Source organism: Telmatherina bonti, assembly GCF_933228915.1.
Source record: "Telmatherina bonti genome assembly, chromosome: 20".
NCBI classification, from domain to species: domain Eukaryota; kingdom Metazoa; phylum Chordata; class Actinopteri; order Atheriniformes; family Telmatherinidae; genus Telmatherina; species Telmatherina bonti.
In genome coordinates, this window is record NC_136618.1 from 8,127,610 (window position 1) to 8,150,218 (window position 22,609).

General features: G+C 45.2%; 1 protein-coding gene across 3 annotated transcripts in view; it reads right to left on the reverse strand.

Annotated features, from left to right (window-relative positions):
• The window catches only part of LOC306770797 (receptor-type tyrosine-protein phosphatase mu-like), a 190,215-nt gene that overhangs the window by 145,903 nt on the left and 21,703 nt on the right, over window positions 1–22,609 (reverse strand). For all 3 annotated transcript variants that reach the window (XM_079259751.1, XM_079259750.1, XM_079259752.1), the window contains exon 2: window positions 3,228–3,344. In XM_079259751.1, coding sequence (XP_079115877.1) covers window positions 3,228–3,344 — 117 coding nt within the window. The remainder of the gene's footprint in view (window positions 1–3,227; window positions 3,345–22,609) is intronic.

Here is a 22,609-nt window from a genome sequence, read left to right on the forward strand (position 1 = left end):
TGCACCTGTTTTGTCGTCCACTTCCTGTATGTGGTCTGCCTGAAATAGACCCAGACCTGCATTTCATTCACCTTACCCCAAACGAAGCAGACACTCTGAGCAAACGGACCAGCAGTAGAATCAGAAAGGCTGGTGTGAAGGTGTCCTTACTGACTGGGGGATAGGTTGAGCTCTCAGGGCTAACAGTTCTGGGCTCTCTGGGGGTCTTAAGGACCAGAGAGATCTGTTACAGGAAGTTTTCCATCCCTTTTCTGTCTGCAGGAACTGCAGCTGATTGTTCTTCCCAGATCTGCTTCCCCTGCATAGAAGGATAATGTCTGAGAACTAGGTGACTCAGAACCTGCACTTACAGACAACGAGAAAGACGTCTGAAGACTAAAAACCCTCAGGGACCCTAAAACTGCTGGGTCTAAATGGGTCCTCACCTTTGGGGACTTTTTCTCTGGACCAGGATCTTGTAAATGAGGAGTTCTTAAAGGAGATTGGGTCTACAGCCCACATGGAGTCTCTGTTCTCCGGGTTTTAAACACTGAGTATGTTGCAGGGAGCTTTTGGCCAATTAGAGACCATTTCAGAGAAACCTTAGAGGCCCTGCCTTCAACAAGCTTCAGCTTCAAAGTCGGACTTAGTTTCCGGTCCACAGACTCGGCCCCACACGGTCATGTGACCTGCTGACCTCACCAGCCGTCAGGTGCTCCCCCAGCTGCTGGGACTCCTTTCCGGAGTTTCCTTGCCAACGTTTTGGGAGGAGGAGGCCTGAAAGTGAGCTGATAAGGATTTATGGCAGCGTTGGATCTCTGAGAGCATCGTTTTGTTGCTGCATCGGAGTCTGCTGAGGAGGGCGAGTTAGATTTAATGTCCTGCCTCGTCCTGCTCGCTGCTCCACACATCAGCCGGGAGGAGATCGAAGCGTGGAGGAGGAGGAGGAGGAGGAGTGTGTCCACTGGGAGAGATGCTGTTTGCTCTCTGATTGCTTGGATTGGCTGCAATTAGTCACACACTGAAACACACACACACACACACACACACACACACCTTGTCCAGAACACAAAGAAAGATTGAACTAAACTCTCCACTAGCTTCCTCCTTTACCTCCTTGATTCCTTCTGTATCTCCTCCTTCCTTCCACCACCTCCTCACTCCCCATTTTATCCTCTTCCTCTTATTTCCTTCCTCTACTACCTTTGTTTTATCCCAAACCTCATTTCCTCCTTTACAACCTCCTTTCTTTCTTCATTTCCTCCTCTACCTCATTGTTTCCTTCCTCCTTCCTACCTCTAGTTTCCTCCTCCTCCTCATTTCCTCCACTACTTCCTTGTTCCTCCCCTCCATTTCCTTTTCTACTTCCTATTTACTCCTTTACTTCCTTGTTTCATCCTCTACATGTTTCTCCACTGCATCCTTGTTTCCTTCTCTACCTCCTTGTTTCCTTCTCTGTGTCCTGGTATCCTCCTTTACCTCCTCATTTCCTCCTTTTCTTCCTCATTTCCTCTTCTAACTTCTCTTTTCATCCTCTACCTCCTTGTTTGCCCTCCCTTGCTCTCCACTTCTCCTCCTCCTCCTCCTTCATAACTCACATTAAACAGGACAGTAACCACCTCCTCTCTGTGTGTCCTCGCTCAGCCTGTCTCTCACGTGATTGGCTCTGTGATTTAAGAGTGCTGCATTCTCATTCGTCAGCGGCCTAACCTCTGTGAGCATGTGACAAACGGCGGCTGCCTCGCGCACACACACAAACACACGCACAGAGCGTTATCAGCGTGGTTCATTGTGAACCCTCGCTGTCCGTCCATAACTCAGACAGGAAGTGTGGCAGGTCAATAGTAGATAACGGAGGCTGCAGCAGCTCCTTGTGCTGCCTTCAGGTACCAGCAGGGAAACTGCATTAAAGGAAGAGTTCAATACTTCATTACACCGAGAACAAGCAGCCTGGAAGAAGTTCTTTATCTGCTCGCTGCTGCAGCGTTTGGTAGCATTGTGCCGATTAAGATTTAACTCACCTTAAACTGCATTCCAATCAATCAATAAAACCATTGATTATTCATGACCTGATTAACTGCAGGGCCTCTGGAATCTGGTCCTACACATGTTGAGTCACCTGAAGGCTTAAAGCTCAACACAACGACACAGCGAACACATGAAAGTCAGAGCTGCTCCGTCCTCCACCAGGCTGGACTGGAGGGTCCTACAGGAGCCCAGAAAGGACAAACCTCTTCCGTTTGGTTTCTCAGACACCAGCAGCTGCTTCCAGTTTGAGCTGCTTTAAACCCTTCAGTCCTAATTTTAACTTCCAGCTGAGAAACATCCAACGTGCCTGCTGATGATCAACATCATTTCACTCTCATTCCTCCTCACGTCCTCCTTTATCTCCTCTTTTCATCCACTATCTCCTTGTTTGCTCCCCCACCTTCTTATTCATTCCTCATTTTGTCCTCTAACTTATTTCCTCCTGTCTTTACCTGTCCTCCCTCCTACCTCCTCAATTCCACCACATTTCTCCCACTTGAACCATTTTTGCAACTCTACAACCTTATTTCTTCCTCTACCTTCTCATTACTTCCTTTTTCACCTTTTCTGCTCCCCCTCTCCCTCATGTCCTCCTTTGACTCCTTATTTCCTCATTTATTTACTAATTTCCTCCTCTGTCTCCTTGGCTCCTTCTCTACATCCTTCTGGACTCAGACTCTTCACTTAATGATGACTGGTCATGAGTCTGTCGAAAGACTGAGACATTCTGCAGCCAAGTGGAAACACAACTGATCAACATCAGGAGCTGGGACCCAACCTGGTTTTTACTTCACTTTTTTATCTTCACTTCCAGCGGTATTAAAAGCATCTGTTGGGGTGAGAAAGGCATCAAGATGAAAAGAAACTGAAACTGCTTGGTTAGCTGGTTATTGACCACACTAAACCAGCACAAGGACTAATGTAGCCAGTGGGACAGCTGGAGGTTATTTCTGTTAGATTTGTCCTGATCCGTGATGCCTTCAGGGTCAGGATGATGGATCTGTCCATCAGAGAGGAACAAAATTTGATCCAGCGACCATGAAGAACAGGAATGCAAAGCAGAGTTCTCCAAACAGAACCTCCAGGATATGGTTTAAATGAGCAGAATTCCTGAAACATGTTGATATTACAAAGACAGCAGCTTCTGAGGGTCGAGGCTGGTTCCCTGAGGAACCCCTCCTGAATGGGTTCTGACCCACTTAACAATAAAAACCCATTACCTGCAGGGATCCAAGGGTTGCTTGACGGCCGGTCTCTCGTGTCTCCCTGCTCCCAGTCGAAGTCATCGTCCTTGGACTGGACCAGCGTACAGTCTGGAGACTGTCCTGACAGACAGGCTGAAAGACGGACAGAAAGACAGACAGGTGTTACGTTACCGAGGCGTGACACCAGAGACAGACACACAGCTGACCCATGAACAACAGCTGTCGCGTTTCTGCTCCAGCGAGGACGAGTTTTTATGCCTTTCTGAAAACATCCGACGCTCATCAGGAGGGATGGACACATGTTCCGTTAGTCGGGTCTGAACACGTCCCCCACATGGCTGATCACGATGGATCAGCTGTTTCTGAACACGTCCACAACGCCTCTGCTTCTGTTTGGGTCTTTTTGAGTATGACTTCCCGTATGTCCCCTCAGGGTTACTGTACAGTCGACAGACTGCTGCCTTTTTTGTCAGATTAGTAAAAAAAGTCAGAAGTTTTGAGAAACGTTCCCAAATTGTGTCCAAACTTTTGACTGGTAGTTTATATTTTGAGGTGAAATAAAGCAGTGGAGAATGACGTACCTGGTATCCTGTTTCTGTTGGGTGTTTTATAGCAAACTTTCCAGTTTGGCAAAACCAGTCAGTAAAGCTTATCGCAAGAATAACATAATTAAACTAGAAGGATCTGTTACGATACTAAAAGGGGAATTCATACCAGGAGAGTCCAGGAGATTCAGTCCGATTGGAGTTTCACAAAAAGTTTCACACCTTTGGTTTGGGTTCAAACTGCAACTTAACCAACCAAACCGCCTGTGCAACGTCACAAAGTTAAAATAACTGCTCGCCATGGCCGATGCTCCCACAAAAGCAGTTTTTCAGTTAAAACAACAGATTAAATATCATGCAGATGAATCAGACATGATCACTTTTTTTAACTGATAAGGTGCCTTTATTGTGAAGCTCTGCAGGTGTGAGGATAGTTCTTGCCATCTCGCTCAGACGACATGTTTCTGCTGCTGGTTCTGTGATTCAGGATCGGAGAACACAGTCGAACCCAGGGAGGGTAGATGATATCTGGTTTATGCAACATGATCACAACAAAGCCCCAAGCAGCAAAATAACAGACTACAGAGGTAGTCAGGTGGTTCAGAGATATTAAATAAGTTTAAAATTAAAAGTCGTGTGTTGATAATAAAATAAAATTATCATAATAAATACAACGATGAATAAAGAAAAGAGATGAAATGAAGGGACGATGTGTATTTACAGTAAATGTGTTAACATGCAGGTCAGGTTGCGTTAAAACAAACAGGTCAGATTAACATTTCAACAGGAGATATTAACAGGTCGGGTTTGGTCATTTTCGTGCACTTGGGCGGGTACTGGTTGATAAAACTGGACCAGTTCAGGACTCTGGTCTTGGTGTGCAGAACACACACTGTTGGTTTAACTTTTTCCTCCCCAACAATGATCTTCATCACTTCTTCTGCTTTACGTTTCATTGCTGTCGGCAGACGTCACTTCCTGTTTAGTCGCTGGATTGTCCGTTTGCAAGCGAACCGAGATCCTCGGCTTCCAAACGAACCAGAGTCCACTTCTCTGGTCCACATCAGAGTCCGGTTGGTGTTCGTACTGAGTCGTATTATCCCTGGAAGCGGACCAGGGTCTGTTTAAAACAGACCAAACAGCAGATGTCACCGGACAGCGTCTGTAGATTTGAGGAAGTTTTAGTTTGTCGTGTTCTGATGGACATTTCAGGTCAGATTTTATAAGAAACATTTAAATGTTTCTGTCTCTGAAAACGTCGGATTGTTTCATCGAAGATGGTCCTAACCCTGCATCACGTAACCATAAATCCCAAACAGTTTAAATATTCACTCGACTGTCAGATACTCGATGAATCGTTGGCGTTTTTCCAATCGATGAATTGACAACCAAGCGCAGCTGCAAATGGTGAAACAGTTCCCGACTCCGTCCTCATTTCCTCAGCGGAGACAGCAGCTTGTAAACATATAATGTTCTTCAGAGGGAGACAGTTCCAGTTCATTACCATCTCCCAGCATGCACCCTACCGGCTCTTCTCACACACACACACACACACACACACACACACACACACACACACTAGATGTAAACCTCCTCCTTCCTCCACGACTCAGAGACGTCTAAATCCCTCCATTCAGACACACACTCTGTGTGTGTGTTTGAGTGTAAATATATTCTGTGGCATCAGGGGCTTTGACGCCTCGTCAGCCTCTTCACTGTAATGACTCTGAGTGTGTGTGTGTGTGTGTGTGTGTGTGAGGCTGTCATCTGAAAGCGTTGACATTAAATAGCTGGAAGGCTCATTTTCTTTCTTTGTAACAGAAGGCGCATTAAAAACACACACACACACACACACAGATAGTAGTCCCGCGGGGCAGTGTTAGCTCATCAACAGATACCAGACACAATCTGTTTAATCTGCTTCTATGAATTTGCATCTATATAACTAAACACACACGCACACACACACACACACACACACACAAACACTCGGTCAGCTCTCTCTCTCTCCCAGAGGAAAACACACAGAAAAGTAATCTCAGCCTCGACATTTCTCCACGCTGAAGCTTAAAGTGTGACTGCGACTATATGTGATCAATGCAGGGTCATCACTTATATCAGCGCTGTTGTTGCTGATGCTGTTACCACGGTTACCGCAGTCACAACAGCGCTAACTCCCGTCGGTAACAGCAGCAGACAGAAAACGTTGGGACTCCTTCGGCGTTCGTCCTGTCCGTCTCGCTCCGTTTGCTCGGCCTCGTTTCATCAGAGGAAAACAAAGCGGCGAGTTTCAGAGGGAGCAGATTGTTGTCGGGCTGCTTCTTCGCCTCGACTCGCCTCGACAGGAAATGAGACAAAAACACACACCTCCGGGGATCTATCACAAACACACACACAAGCAGGTTTCCACGGCGTCATTCCGTCACATTCCTTCTCTAAGTGTGTGTGTGTGGGTGTTGGCAGAGTGATGACAGGAAGCAGAAAACACACCCTGAGGACACACACATGCACTGATGTGTGTGTGTGAGAGAACAGCAGCTGTAATTAATCATAATGTGCAGCTATTGATCGTCTGCCCTCTTTATTCTCCAGCTGCCTGATCAATAACTACGACTCCGCTGCACCTCTTCTCCTGAAACTTGTAGCAGTTTTAACCCTTTAAACCGCAGACCTATTCAGACCTGATCCACATCAGACGGTCCGGACTCTCCGCCTCACTGTCGAACTGATTCGGAAGTCCAGAGAGCAGCAGAGGAGAAGAGGTTCTACCTAAAGAGAGTCCTTAGAGCTTCTGGAAGGTAGAGAATCATCGTGGAAACACAAAGGACAACAGTTGGATTGAGGCAGAAGCAGCAATCATTCAAGAGAGAAACACTTCAGACGGAGCCATCACAGAACCAGTCACGGACCGTCAGACTGGAGAAAAAACCAGTAGTGGACCATCAGAAGAAGAAGAACTGGCCATGAAGCATCGGAGAGGGGAGAAGAACAAGTAATGGACTATCAGACAGAAGAAGAACCAGTCATGGACCATCAGAGAGGAGGCCAACCAGTAACAGACCATTAGAGGGTAGAATAACCAGTAATGGACATTCAGACAGAAGAAGAACCAGTCATGGACCATTGGAGAGAAGAACCAGTCATGGACCATCAGACAGAAGAAGAACTGGTCATGAACCATCAGACAGAAGAAGAACTGGTCATGAACCATCAGACAGAAGAAGAACTGGTCATGGACCATCAGAGAGGAGGCCAACCAGTAACGGACCATTAGAGAGGGGAATAACCAGTGATGGACTATCAGAAAGAAGCAGAACCAGTCATGAACCATCAGACAGAAGAAGAACTGGTCATGAACCATCAGACAGAAGAAGAACTGGTCATGGACCATCAGAGAGAAGGAAAACCAGTCATGGACCATCAAACAGAAGAAGAATTGGTCATCAACCATCAGACAGAAGAAGAACTGATCATGAACCATCAGACAGAAGAAGAACTGGTCATGGACCATCAGAGAGGAGGAAAACCAGTCATGGACCATCAAACAGAAGAAGAACTGATCATGAACCATCAGACAGAAGAAGAACTGGTCATGGACCATCAGACAGAAGAAGAACTGGTCATGAACCATCAGACAGAAGAAGAACTGGTCATGGACCATCAGACAGAAGAAGAACTGGTCATGAACCATCAGACAGAAGAAGAACTGGTCATGGACCATCAGACAGAAGAAGAACTGGTCATGGACCATCAGACAGAAGAAGAACTGGTCATGGACCATCAGACAGAAGAAGAACTGGTCATGGACCATCAGACAGAAGAAGAACTGGTCATGAACCATCAAACAGAAGAAGAACTGGTCATGGACCATCAGACAGAAGAAGAACTGGTCATGAACCATCAGACAGAAGAAGAACTGGTCATGGCCCATCAGACAGAAGAAGAACTGGTCATGGACCATCAGACAGAAGAAGAACTGGTCATGAACCATCAAACAGAAGAAGAACTGGTCATGGACCATCAGACAGAAGAAGAACTGGTCATGAACCATCAGACAGAAGAAGAACTGGTCATGGCCCATCAGACAGAAGAAGAACTGGTCATGGCCCATCAGACAGAAGAAGAACTGGTCATGAACCATCAGACAGAAGAAGAACTGGTCATGAACCATCAGACAGAAGAAGAACTGGTCATGGACCATCAGACAGAAGAAGAACTGGTCATGGACCATCAGACAGAAGAAGAACTGGTCATGGACCATCAGACAGAAGAAGAACTGGTCATGAACCATCAAACAGAAGAAGAACTGGTCATGAACCATCAGACAGAAGAAGAACTGGTCATGAACCATCAGACAGAAGAAGAACTGGTCATGGACCATCAGACAGAAGAAGAACTGGTCATGGACCATCAGAGAACAGAAAAACTGGTCATGGACCATCAAACAGAAGAAGAACTGGTCATGGACCATCAGACAGAAGAAGAACTGGTCATGGACCATCAGAGAGGAGGAAACCAATAATAAACCAGTAAAACCAGTAATGACACAGATGGTTCTGCATGAGTGTAGTATAGGAACAAATAGATGCTGTTCAGAACACAGAACACAAGTCAGAACTGTAAAGTCCCAAAGCTTTTCATGTTTCGTGTGAAGCCCGTTGAAATGTTCTGCATATGTTCACGTCGTGTATCTCTACACCTTCATCTCCTCGTATCTTCTTGTAACTCTACATCTTCATCTCCTCGTATCTTCCTTCAACTCTACACCTTCATCTCCTCGTATCTTCTTGTAACTCTACATCTTCATCTCCTCGTATCTTCTTGTAACTCTACATCTTCATGTCCTCGTATCTTCTTGTAACTCTACATCTTCATCTCCTCATATCTTCTTGTAACTCTACATCTTCATCTCCTCGTATCTTCTTGTAACTACATCTTCATGTCCTTGTATCTTCTTGTAACTCTACATCTTCATGTCCTTGTATCTTCTTGTAACTCTACATCTTCATGTCCTTGTATCTTCCTTCAACTCTACATCTTCATCTCCTCGTATCTTCTTGTAACTCTACATCTTCATCTCCTCGTATCTTCCTTCAACTCTACATCTTCATCTCCTCGTATCTTCTTGTAACTCTACATCTTCATCTCCTCGTATCTTCTTGTAACTCTACATCTTCATCTCCTCATATCTTCTTGTAACGCTACATCTTCATCTCCTCGTATCTTCCTTCAACTCTACATCTTCATCTCCTCGTATCTTCTTGTAACTCTACATCTTCATCTCCTCGTATCTTCCTTCAACTCTACATCTTCATCTCCTCGTATCTTCTTGTAACTCTACATCTTCATCTCCTCGTATCTTCTTGTAACTCTACATCTTCATCTCCTCGTATCTTCCTTCAACTCTACATCTTCATCTCCTCGTATCTTCTTGTAACTCTACATCTTCATCTCCTCGTATCTTCTTGTAACTAGACATCTTCATCTCCTCGTATCTTCCTTCAACTCTACATCTTCATCTCCTCGTATCTTCCTTCAACTCTACATCTTCATCTCCTCGTATCTTCTTGTAACTAGACATCTTCATCTCCTCGTATCTTCCTTCAACTCTACATCTTCATCTCCTCGTATCTTCCTTCAACTCTACATCTTCATCTCCTCGTATCTTCTTGTAACTCTACATCTTCATCTCCTCGTATCTTCTTGTAACTCTACATCTTCATGTCCTTGTATCTTCTTGTAACTAGACATCTTCATCTCCTCGTATCTTCCTTCAACTCTACATCTTCATCTCCTCGTATCTTCCTTCAACTCTACATCTTCATCTCCTCGTATCTTCCTTCAACTCTACATCTTCATCTCCTCGTATCTTCTTGTAACTCTACATCTTCATCTCCTCGTATCTTCCTTCAACTCTACATCTTCATCTCCTCGTATCTTCCTTCAACTCTACATCTTCATCTCCTCGTATCTTCTTGTAACTCTACATCTTCATCTCCTCGAATCTTCCTTCAACTCTACATCTTCATCTCCTCGCATCTTCCTTCAACTCTACATCTTCATCTCCTCGTATCTTCCTTCAACTCTACATCTTCATCTCCTCGTATCTTCCTTCAACTCTACATCTTCATCTCCTCGTATCTTCCTTCAACTCTACATCTTCATCTCCTCGTATCTTCCTTCAACTCTACATCTTCATCTCCTCGTATCTTCTTGTAACTCTACATCTTCATCTCCTCGTATCTTCCTTCAACTCTACATCTTCATCTCCTCGTATCTTCTTTCAACTCTACATCTTCATCTCCTCGTATCTTCCTTCAACTCTACATCTTCATCTCCTCGTATCTTCTTGTAACTCTACATCTTCATCTCCTCGTATCTTCTTGTAACTCTACATCTTCATCTCCTCGTATCTTCCTTCAACTCTACATCTTCATCTCCTCGTATCTTCTTGTAACTCTACATCTTCATCTCCTCGTATCTTCCTTCAACTCTACATCTTCATCTCCTCGTATCTTCTTGTAACTCTACATCTTCTGCGATGGACTGGTGAGCTGTCCAGGGTGTACCCTGTCCAGAACGGACCGCAGCAGAACCAGCTGCAGTCACACGAGTCTGGTTCCTGACTGCAACTCTTCTTCATATCAGGATGAGGAGCTGGACCTCGTAAAACACACAGCACAGTGTGTGTGTGTGTGTGTGTGTGTGTGTGTGTGTGTACTTTACACAGCAACATGTCCACATGTTCAGGGGAAATGTAATCCTGCTCATAACACACACACACACACACACACACACACACACACACACACACACAGGATGTGAGTGTGAGGATGAAATGTCACACACTCTGTTTCTTTTGTTCATTTCTCTCCTCTATGTTGGGGTTCAGCTGCTGTTGCCGTGGTTACAGAAACCTCATGGAACCCAAACTGTGCATGTATGCATCTTGATAAAGTGTGTGTTGAGACCTGAATGCAGGTCTGATCTGTGACCTTTTGGGTGGTAAGGGAGGTGGAGGGGGGGAGCATGTAAGTAGCGGCGGGCCCGCTGATGTTGCCATGGAGACGGGCATTTCCTGCAGAGCCGGAGCTCTGAGAGACAGAGTGGAGTGGCAGGTTTAGATTTTCTTTCAGGGATGTGATAACTCATCTGGTCCTCAGCAGGTCTCTTTAGATGAGGAGAATCAGCAGGACGCATCACACACACTTCGAGACAGAAAACCGGAGGAAGCGACGGATCAGAAAGGAAAATGAAAGGACAAGAACGATGAAAATGTCGGAGGGAGAAGGTGGAACTGGGGCAGATGAGATGAATAATCCAGGCAGATGAGGAGGAGGCCGGTTATCAAACAAACCAGATGAAAACTGAAGTAGAAGAAGAAGAAGAAGGGAAAGTTCCTCGGCGTCTCGGAGGAGGAGAAATCTCCTCCATTAGAATCCACTGAGATGCAAGAACATTTAGTTGATCTGCTGGTGGGCCGGATTAGACCTCTGCTGCTGCTGCCAATCACTAATCCATCCTAATCTATCGCACACACAGCTGTCTGCTAGTCAGATGGACCAACACGTCTTCCTCCCCTTCAGAAACTCTCGCTCTCCTTCGACCTGTTCCTGTAGTACTCGCTCGGCCTCCCTCTCTGAAGAATGTGCAGCTGAAAGACACCATCTGGTTCTGATTAGGAAAATGACTCGTCTGTGGTTTTCTATGGAAAACTCCTCCTATTTACTCCTCCTTCACTATTTACTCCCTCCCCTGCCTCCTTCTCCTCCTCTCTGAGGCTCTCACACAACTTTCAGAAGAATGTCTTTACTCAGAAAAAGCTTCAACAAGACAAAAATATCTCAACAAAACTAGAAACAAGTGAGAATAAAACAGAAGAAGAAGCTGAAAGCAGTCATGGAAACTTGCAAACAATCCTCAGCGAGGTGAAAACAAGATGTTCCAGCATCCATGTCTGGACAGATATTACATGAAGGCCCATGTAGAGCAACGCTGCAGACGTAGAACCAGAGGCTTTAGATCTGTTTCAGACAATAACCGTGGCTTTTATGGATAAATCACAGGCGGTGGGCTTTACTGGAAACAGCGATGCTAACGTGTAGCATAGCAACATGAAACTCTGCTAAAAGACGCTACAAAGCATCAGTTCAAACCCCGAGTAGACAGCATGAGGACATCACCGTCCACTTCACAGCTTCTGATCAATGCAACATATGAAAGCAGAGAACCCGCTGGTTCCAAAGACGTCCGTCTCGTCTCTGTGGGACAGAAACTCTGGAAGACGTCTGTCTCGTCTCGGTGGGACAGAAACTCTGGAAGACGTCTGTCTCGTCTCTGAGGGACAGAAACTCTGGAAGACGTCTGTCTCGTCTCGGTGGGACAGAAACTCTGGAAGACGTCTGTCTCGTCTCTGTGGGATAGAAACTCTGGAAGACGTCTGTCTCGTCTCGGTGGGACAGAAACTCTGGAAGACGTCTGTCTCGTCTCGGTGGGACAGAAACTCTGGAAGACGTCTGTCTCGTCTCGGTGGGACAGAAACTCTGGAAGACGTCTGTCTCGTCTCGGTGGGACAGAAACTCTGGAAGACGTCCGTCTCGTCTCGGTGGGACAGAAACTCTGGAAGACGTCTGTCTCGTCTCGGTGGGACAGAAACTCTGGAAGACGTCTGTCTCGTCTCTGTGGGACAGAAACTCTGGAAGACGTCTGTCTCGTCTCTGTGGGATAGAAACTCTGGAAGACGTCTGTCTCGTCTCGGTGGGACAGAAACTCTGGAAGACGTCTGTCTCGTCTCTGTGGGACAGAAACTCTGGAAGACGTCTGTCTCGTCTCGGTGGGACAGAAACTCTGGAAGACGTCTGTCTCGTCTCTGTGGGATAGAAACTCTGGAAGACGTCTGTCTCGTCTCTGTGGGACAGAAACTCTGGAAGACGTCTGTCTCGTCTCGGTGGGACAGAAACTCTGGAAGACGTCTGTCTCGTCTCTGTGGGACAGAAACTCTGGAAGACGTCTGTCTCGTCTCTGTGGGATAGAAACTCTGGAAGACGTCTGTCTCGTCTCGGTGGGACAGAAACTCTGGAAGACGTCTGTCTCGTCTCGGTGGGACAGAAACTCTGGAAGACGTCTGTCTCGTCTCGGTGGGACAGAAACTCTGGAAGACGTCTGTCTCGTCTCGGTGGGACAGAAACTCTGGAAGACGTCTGTCTCGTCTCTGTGGGACAGAAACTCTGGAAGACGTCTGTCTCGTCTCTGTGGGACAGAAACTCTGGAAGACGTCTGTCTCGTCTCGGTGGGACAGAAACTCTGGCAGACGTCTGTCTCGTCTCGGTGGGACAGAAACTCTGGAAGACGTCTGTCTCGTCTCTGTGGGACAGAAACTCTGGAAGACGTCTGTCTCGTCTCGGTGGGACAGAAACTCTGGCAGACGTCTGTCTCGTCTCTGTGGGACAGAAACTCTGGAAGACGTCTGTCTCGTCTCGGTGGGACAGAAACTCTGGCAGACGTCTGTCTCGTCTCGGTGGGACAGAAACTCTGGAAGACGTCTGTCTCGTCTCTGTGGGACAGAAACTCTGGAAGACGTCTGTCTCGTCTCGGTGGGACAGAAACTCTGGCAGACGTCTGTCTCGTCTCTGTGGGACAGAAACTCTGGCAGACGTCTGTCTCGTCTCGGTGGGACAGAAACTCTGGGGACGTCTGTCTCGTCTCGGTGGGACAGAAACTCTGGAAGACGTCTGTCTCGTCTCGGTGGGAAAGAAACTCTGGAAGACGTCTGTCTCGTCTCTGTGGGACAGAAACTCTGGAAGACGTCTGTCTCGTCTCGGTGGGACAGAAACTCTGGAAGACGTCTGTCTCGTCTCGGTGGGACAGAAACTCTGGAAGACGTCTGTCTCGTCTCGGTGGGAAAGAAACTCTGGAAGACGTCGGTCTCGTCTCGGTGGGACAGAAACTCTGGAAGACGTCCGCATGTTGCGGACACAATCACACATCAGGTGAAAAGTTTTACTTCAACTCTTAAAAAAACCAATTCTGCTGATGTTTCTCCTGTGACTCAGGCTTTGTTGGACATGAGTCATGAAGGTCCTGCTGGTTTCCATGGAGATGAAGGGGTTTATAGTGGGTATTATCTCTTCATATCATAAACTATGCTGGGCTTCACGTCTTTATGGACCCTCAAGGTGTTTCTAAGATAAATGTGGGGTTTAAACCTGGATTCTCCAGGCTCTGACCACTGATGGAGGTGTCCACCATCATCATCATCATCATCATCATCGGCGAATGTCTTCCTGATATTTTTACCTGGTAAAAAATCTATATAGGTTTCTTTCTTCTTCTTTCTATATAAACACATGGATATCTGCTCAGCTTTACTTTTTATCTTCTACTGTAGAACAGTTCCTCATCACATATTACTTTACTCATTCTAGGATTACTTTCCTCATTCTAGGATTACTTTACATATTCTAGGATTACTTTACATATTTCTGTATAACCAGAGCTTTATGTTCTGGTTTCTACTGAAAGTATTATGTTTTTCCTTTAGGGGGAGATAATGTTTCCATGTTCTACTGTCTCCCAAGTGATTTTACTCTGACACAGTAACCTCACGTCTCGGCTTTCTGTAGTGACCATGAGTATACACACAGCTCTCCTAGTTGTAAAGATATATTGGTGATGAGTTGTGGATATATAAAATACTTGTGATTTTCATCATAGTTCGGATTCTCGAAAACCACTCTAGCGCCGCTCACAGCAGCCAGCAGACTGGACACTTTCGCCATCCAGAAAATTCTCCTTCCTGCAGGTTGCAGTGTCAGAAGAAACTAAAGGAGAATGGAGACGGTGGAAGCATCAAGTTAGTTTACGAGCATGAAGAGATGGAAGCTAAATGTGAGACGGACGACTTGGTTCAGAAGAATGGACCGGATGTAAAACTTGGCAAAAGTTTTGGGTTTCGCAACAACAGAACACAATTATCTGCTGGAAAACAAATTTCTATCATCGCCTGAAAGACCATTCTCTATGACAACAAGGACGTCTCAAATGCCACATCTTCACGCATACCAAATAAAAAGTCAAACAAACAAGACACAAAGCAAAGTACTCTGTTTTCATTCATGTTCTGTACTCGGGGTCCTGAGCTGGAGTCACCATTTAGCAAACGAGAGGCAGAGTCCACCTGCACAGGTTCCCAGTCCGTCACAGTCTCTGGTGTCTTCATTTGTAAAATCCATCCCATAAGACGAAAAAAGTCCAAAATGGAAACAGAATGGCTCCACTGGCAAAATACATCACTAAAAATAAACCTGGATTCAGAATCTCATTAAGACTAAAGATTGCAGATGATTTGTGCAGAAAGTAGATTATTTAGTTGGTTTTGTTAGAAGCTTATAAGAGCAAGGCCACTTGTTCAGAAAAAAAGTTTACAATATTTAATTTTAGGTCATTTTTTTCTTTGTAACTGAAGTTACTTGAATGATTTTTCTTGCATGATAATGTTAAAGTCAACATTTACAGTGTTTTAAAGCAGATAAACAGGATGGTGGTTTACAACATCATGTGGTCCGTTGAAGCCAACATATTGATGTAAAGGTATAAAGAGAAAAAGAAACTTTCAAAATAAACTTCCATAAATTCAGAAGACTCTCCTGCTTGTTTCTGAGAAGAGCTGATGCTCCTTGAAGGGAAACAACCGATAATCCTACTATGACCTGACAACAGCTGTGTCCCGTCTGAGCGACGAGCGAAAGGTGAAGTTTGTGCAAAAAGGACGAAATGAGAGAAAGAAAAGCAGAAACTGAAAACGGACATAAAGACTGAAGATGCAGTTTGTGGAGAAAACAAGACAAAAGACGGCAAACCCTTTCTGACGAGACAGAAAAGCAGGGAGATAAACGGAAAACTGAGAAAAGAAGGGGAAAATGAAAAGAAAGAAGTTTTCTGACAAGAAGACAGAAAAGCAGAGAGAGAAACGGAAAAGAAAGAAAAGAAGGGAAGAAAGAAAAGAAAGAAGTTGGATAAAAAAATGGGAAAAAAGTGCAGATGAAGGAAAACCGACATGACGGATGAGATCAGGAAGCTGATTAATGACTGTCTGTCATTTCTCTTGTGTCGCTTTTTAACACACAAACAAACATGCGCACCTAAACACACACACACACAAACACACACACACACACACACACACACACACACACACACACACACACACACACACACACACACACACACACACACACACACACAGAGTCCTGTTGTTCAGCATTCGCCGGCGTCGGCTCACCAGCAGAATCTTAACTAACCACAAACCTCTGGCTCGGCTTAAGATTCTGTCTGAACTCAGGTTCAACGAGTCACGTTTCACACACGAGTCAGAACAAAACAGAACCGCCGTCTGGACCGGACCGGACCGGACCGGACTCTCATCAGACTCCAGAGTCTGAGCCGGAATCAGCTGAGTCGACATGTGGACTTTTCTCTCTGCCTGACAGCTTAACCGAAGCAGCTGTTCCTATCAGTAGTCTTGTCAACAATGATGGTTTCTGTCACGGATCTTCTTCGGATCGGCCTCCAGGTGAAGCTCAAACATCTGGCAGATGTTTGGCGTCTTTTCCTGGTGACGTTTTTCTTCGTTATTCTCAGCTACGGCTTCATCACAAACAAACGGAGAATTTTCGCTTTTTCTCAGCGTTGAATTCTGGTCAAAAAACTGCTGAACATCTGGGAAGACTAGAGCTTCGTTAGTTCAGGTGACGGAGAGCTGAAAGGGTCAAAATTCATCCAGGTTTTAAATGAAATGTAAAATACTTTATGGTAATTGATTTATTATTTATATAACTTTTCTAATTCTTCTGGCTCTGGTCTTGTGAATAGCTCTTCAATTTGCAACAGATTGACGTCACATATGAGCGAATCCCACGATGTTCCACGTTTCAACGTTTGTGCTCGTTTCATGTCAAATTACGGGATTCTTAACTTTGTTGATTTCAAGTGAAAATTAAAAAAATAAATAAATAAATAAAGTAGTGGAGCCCTAACTCCAAGAATTTTCCACATCTGGAAACAGTTTCACATAAATTAAATTTATGAGTAATAATTATTATATTTGACTTATGCCAGGTTCTGTGTGTCTGTGTGTGTGTCTGCGTGTGTGTTTGCATCTTTAATTCAGGTTTTATTAGAGAAAAAGAACCAGAGCGGACCGTCTCTTTAATACTGGAACATCTGGAGGAATGGACTAGATTAAAACTAAGATTATAAACAGACAAACATAATCCAGATTATAATCCTCAAGATGAAATTTAACCTGAAGAAGGAAAACGAGACCTGCTTCCATCTGTTCCCCTGATCCAGAATCAGGTCACGGCCTGGTTTCTGAAGATGTGACGACAGATCTCCGACCCATACAGAGGTGTCTCTACTGCAGATCAGCTGATGCGTTATTATTGATTGCTGTGATCAGTTTTCAGCAGTCAGACCAGGAACCTCCTCAAGCAGGTCCTCGCACTCAGCTTCAGGTTGTGAATCAGGTTAAATGCAGATCCTGACCTCCTGACCTGACCTGGACACGTCAGTAGAACGTCTGGATCGGACTTCTTTTGATTCGTCCATCCTGATCTGCATCAGCCCAGATGTTCAGGACTCCGGCTCACGTTTCAGTCTTATCGGGTTCAGGTTCTGGGCAGGTCCTGCTCTCAGGTCACGGCGGTGCTGTTGTTCGTCATACTTCCTCTTCAGGAAGAGGCACGTTTCCTTCCTGTCTTTGTCTGTCCATCACACACACTTCCATCTGTATGAGGACCTCTAGTCTCAGACCACATTCCCAGGATCCTGATCCCGAACTAAACCTGGCAACCCTGAAACCAGGCCGGGAGCCTCAAACAGCCCTCTGAGGGTCTGACCCAAAGTCTGCAATCCTCACATTGTCCTCACAAAGACACACGAACACACACACCAATTATCAGTGTGTAACCAGGCTCATGTAATGTGTGTGTTATTATCTGCTGCGTGTCTTAGCCGTTAGCATGCAGTGAAGCTAACGCACAAAATGCTGAGAGGTGATTGGACGAGTCGCTGTGACACGCGCAGCTCCCAGCAGGCCCCGGGGCGGTGTGTGCGTGACTGGAAGTGACACACACACTGACAGACAGATGCTGCAGGTGGTGTCAGTGGTGGCATTTAGCTGGTGACACACAAACACACAAAAACACACACACACACACACACACACACACACACACACACACACTGACAGTGAAGATGAAACAACATGGCACCAAGAACACAACACAGTTTGTGTGACTGACAGACGATATTCAGACAGACAGGAGGAAGAGGAGGAGATGTAGGCAAAATGCGAAGAAGGGTGCAGAGGAAGAGGAGGAGGAGGAGGAAGAGGAGGAGTAGACAAAAGAGGCTCAGATGGTAGAAGAGGAGGAAGAGGAGGAAGAGGGGGAGGAGTTTCTGCATCCCATGCACTCCAGTCATTGATGTCTATTATAAGAAAGTCTGATTAGAGGCTAAAAAGCCACACCCAACACACACACACACACACACACACACACACACACACTTATCTGTCTCTGTGAGGGCTCTAAGTCACACTCTGAGCGTAAATCCAGTCCTGGTTCTGACTGGACCCAGAAACCAGGTGAGAACGGCTGAGATGGGACAGAAATGTCCTCATAAACACTGCGACTGACACATGTCCTCACAGAGACACATGTACGAGAATTCACTCTGTCACACACATACTCACACACACACATCCCAACTTTTGAGGGCGTGCATGTGTGTGGGCGTGTGTGTGGGCGTGTGTGTGTGTGTGAGTGTGTAAACTGCGATCTCCAGCAGGAACAGTAACTGGGCGCTAACAGCATTAGCGTTAGCACACTGAGCTAACTCGCCTCAGGCCAAAGATGAATAATGCAGCAGTCAGCCTGCTGCCTCTGGGTGTGTGCGCGCTAGTGTGTGTTTGTGTGTGTCAGAGTGTGTGTATCACTGTTATCTGGCGGTACTTGAGGCTGTCTATATGACGGTATTAGAATAATATGCTAATTACTAATAATTACCCTGTAACGTACACACAGAGATTATCTCCCCTTCCTCCCCCTCTACCTCCTCTTCCTCCTCTCTCCGGGCTTTAACCCCTCTTGGCAAGGACGAGCAGGAGGAGGAGGAGAAAGAGGAGGAAAGGGGGAGCTGCAGGACAGGACATGTCTACAGCCACATTTCTTCTGCAAACAGCATAAACAAACTGTTTCAGATATGAAGTACTGTTATTCTTGAGGTTTCTGAGGAACCGAGAGCAAACTGCAGAACCTCAGACACCAGGAACTGGGACTGGATATTCCTCATGGAAAGACCATCTAACCACCACAGAGATGCAAAACTACAAGATAAAGAGGACTAAAACATACCAGAGGGATTTAAACTAAAACCAAAACAGATAAAAACTAAGAGATCACAACAAAAAGAGAGAACACACCGAGCTGACAATGATTACGATGCAGTGTGTGTGTGTGTGTGTTGATGGCCAGCGGAGGTGTGAGTGTCTCCGTGTGTCCGCTGTCCCTCCTCATCAGTCAATCCGTCAGCTCGCCCAGAGGACAGCTGCTGTCAGACCCGTCCATCAGATCCGAGTCCCGTCATGCAGACGGACTCGGTGCAGTCGTCTGTCTTCAACGTCCCACGAGGACGACGACAAGACGCTTCTGCTGCTTGTTTCTTTATAAATTCTGGTCCACGACCTGTCTAAAGAAGAACAGACTTCATCTGAAACTAAGGGGGTTCTTCCTAATGTGGTTCCTAAGAGAGTCCAGTCTATAACGTCTAGGGGTCCGGGTTCTCAGGGAGGTTAACATTTGGAAAAATGGAAGAAGTTTTTGAATAATTAGTTGTAGTCTGAGGAAGATTCTGGGGGTTACTTCAGTCTAATTGAGTGGTTTTGCTTTGACTGGTATTCTCTGAGTTCTTATTGGCTAAATGGGTTTCAGAGAGTCCGTAATAGGGCCTGTGAACATTTCAGATGCGAGATTTGCTTGAGGAACTTGTTGCATTAGAATTCTCTTTTGGTTCCAGATAGGGGTGGAAAAATCTAATTAAATAAATCGAAAATCAGGATTTTTTTATGATTCACATTTTTTTTTGTTAAAAACATTGATTTTTTTATCCAAATAAATCAAATGAATCCAATATAAATTTTTACTGTTTATATTGATCTTTTTACTTGTCTTCTTGGGCATTATAGCAGCAGAATGATGGTCTGGCTACTGTGTTGTTTTTCCAGTTGAAATCAAGAAAAATGACGCGCAATAAAAAGTTTTATACATTTTTTTGTTTTTAATCTACAAAAATCAGCATTACTGAAGAATTGTGAGAATCGCAATGTAAATCGAATCGGCACCCAATAAATCAGAATCGAATCGGGACAAAAGCATATCGCCACAGCCCTAGTTCCAGAGTCGACTTAAGGTTGTGTGTGTGGTCGGCCGGTTCAGTCAGATAACTGTCTTTAGCTCCTTGGGTGTGTGGGAAGGTTTTTGGTTTCTTGAATCAGGATTTAGGTCCAGTATGACCCAGTAAATGTGGAACAATAAAAGCTGTAGGATGAGATTCTGATCTGGAATTTGATTTTAAACATGTCAGAGATGATCTGAGGTATCCAACAGGCTTCTTTTCCCTTCCCTCACATTCTCTGACAGAACCAAAGAGACCTAACTGATCAAACTGGAGACTTCTTGAGGCGTCCCACACAGCCCGGTTCTCGGGCTCTTCTTTCTCCCAAAGAACCCAACAGAACTCTTCGTATAGTTACAACTACTGATGGGCTGATACTGATATTAGGAAATATTTACCGATTCTGCCAAAAGTAAGAGGACTGGGATCAGCTTGTAATTTTGTCTACACACCATCCAATACCACTGAAAACTCTTTTTTCCCTGTCAAACGCCATCAACGCCACCACTCACACACTCAGGAAGCCACACAAACTGAAGTCGGTTTGATTTAAGTCGGTTGGCAGACAAGCAGCAATTGTGCTAACATTTAGCATTATGTTAGCAATTTGGCATCATTAGTCAATAGAAAATCTCCTGAGCAAAGCAGCAGTATGCCTAACATGCAGGGTGGCGGCATGAATTCTGCCAAATTTAACACATTGGAAAGGTTTTAGTTTAGACTTTAATTTCCCATTACGGTAAAAAACAAAACAAAACAGGAGTTTGTTGCCTTAAAGGAAAAGCACAACAAACATAAGAAAAAGCTTTTAAAAACGTGAGAATTCAAGATGTATTTATTCTTATTTGGGATTGTTTGATCTGCAATAATCTATTGTTGCTTTCAAGTGTTATATGATGTATAGCCTGTATATATGTATAACTAATGCCAGGCCACTGACTGACAATAAGAACAATATGTTACATAAAAGTCTAAAATAATTCTAGTTTATTTAAATTATATATTTAATAAACATCTTGATAAAATAAGACAGGCATCAGATCTGTACAGATTCCTAAATCCCAGGTATCAGAATCGGTATCGTACAGAAAACACAGAATCAGAACATCCCAGGTTGCAACTGCCAAAGTGTAACTGTTACCATGGTTACCCCAGAGTAAACATAAAGGCGGGGTTACATGGGCTTCAATTCAGAATATGAGTGATAACAGACGGGCTGATATATAATTAAAAATCCATAATCTTGGGTGAACAGATGACGCGTCTGAACAGATTAGAACATCTCAAAAAGAATAAACCCAGAAACACACAGATTACACTTCAGATTAGACATCCTTCTTCCCTAATCTTCCTCGTCTTCATCGTTTCCTCGAGTACTTTTCTGTCCTCTGTCCAACTTCAACAACACCGGGGATTTGGAGTCTGCTGATGCATGTTGGGTTCTCCGACACGGCGCTGAACATCGGTGTTCTCCACTCCGCCGTGGTTGTTCATCAGATCCGCTTCAGATCAAAAACGTAAACTGATCGGTTTGATGTGCCGAGTTAAAGCACCGCGATCGGCAGATTTCAGATCAGTGAAATCTGAAGAAAAGGTGGAGGATGAAGAGATGGAGAGGAGGTCGAGTGAGGGAACAGAGAAAGAGAAGCAGTAAAAGAGAGCGAGACATTTAGAGGACTTTCTGCGCCCTGCTGAGTCATCATAAATCTGTGTGTGTGTGTGTGTGTGTGTGCTGCAGTGATCAATACACTCAGCAGACTGTCTGCTTCACAGGTGTCCGGTTTTACTGAATCTCTGGAAGTCTTAAATCAGACACTAATCTTCTGTGCTGTAAAGTCGTAGAATCAGCAACAGGAGTTGCTGGAAGCCAGGAACCAGAACCAGGAGGTGATCGACACCCGACGCGGGATCGTTCGTGGGATTGAGTAAAACTGCCCTGAGAGTCGAGACAAACATTAATCCAACAGACGACGGCACACGGACACACAAACACAGGGTGGAAATGTCAAAAATGACACCTGCAGCTGACAAGGAGCACACCAGAGTCTGCACCTCACCCCCTCGCCCGGCATACAGAAGGTCATCTCTAACCTCCAGCAGAGAGGCTGAAAAGGTCTCCTCCCTCAGGACGCCCGCACAACACAGCAGTCAATAACATGCCGACAAACGGTGAAACAGACAAGACGAACCAACGCAACGTCGGCATGGCAGAAACCTGCGCCGCTCTCCATGATGGAGCTCAACCGGTACCTGCAGGCAGTTCTCAAACCTTCATCACGTCTTCTAAACGCTCGCAGAAAGTCGCTGCTTTCGGGAGCTTCAGGATCTCCTCTGGATCTTTTCTGCAGCTTCGCGTTGCCATGGAAACAGAAATATAGACACAATAACCTCCGAAGC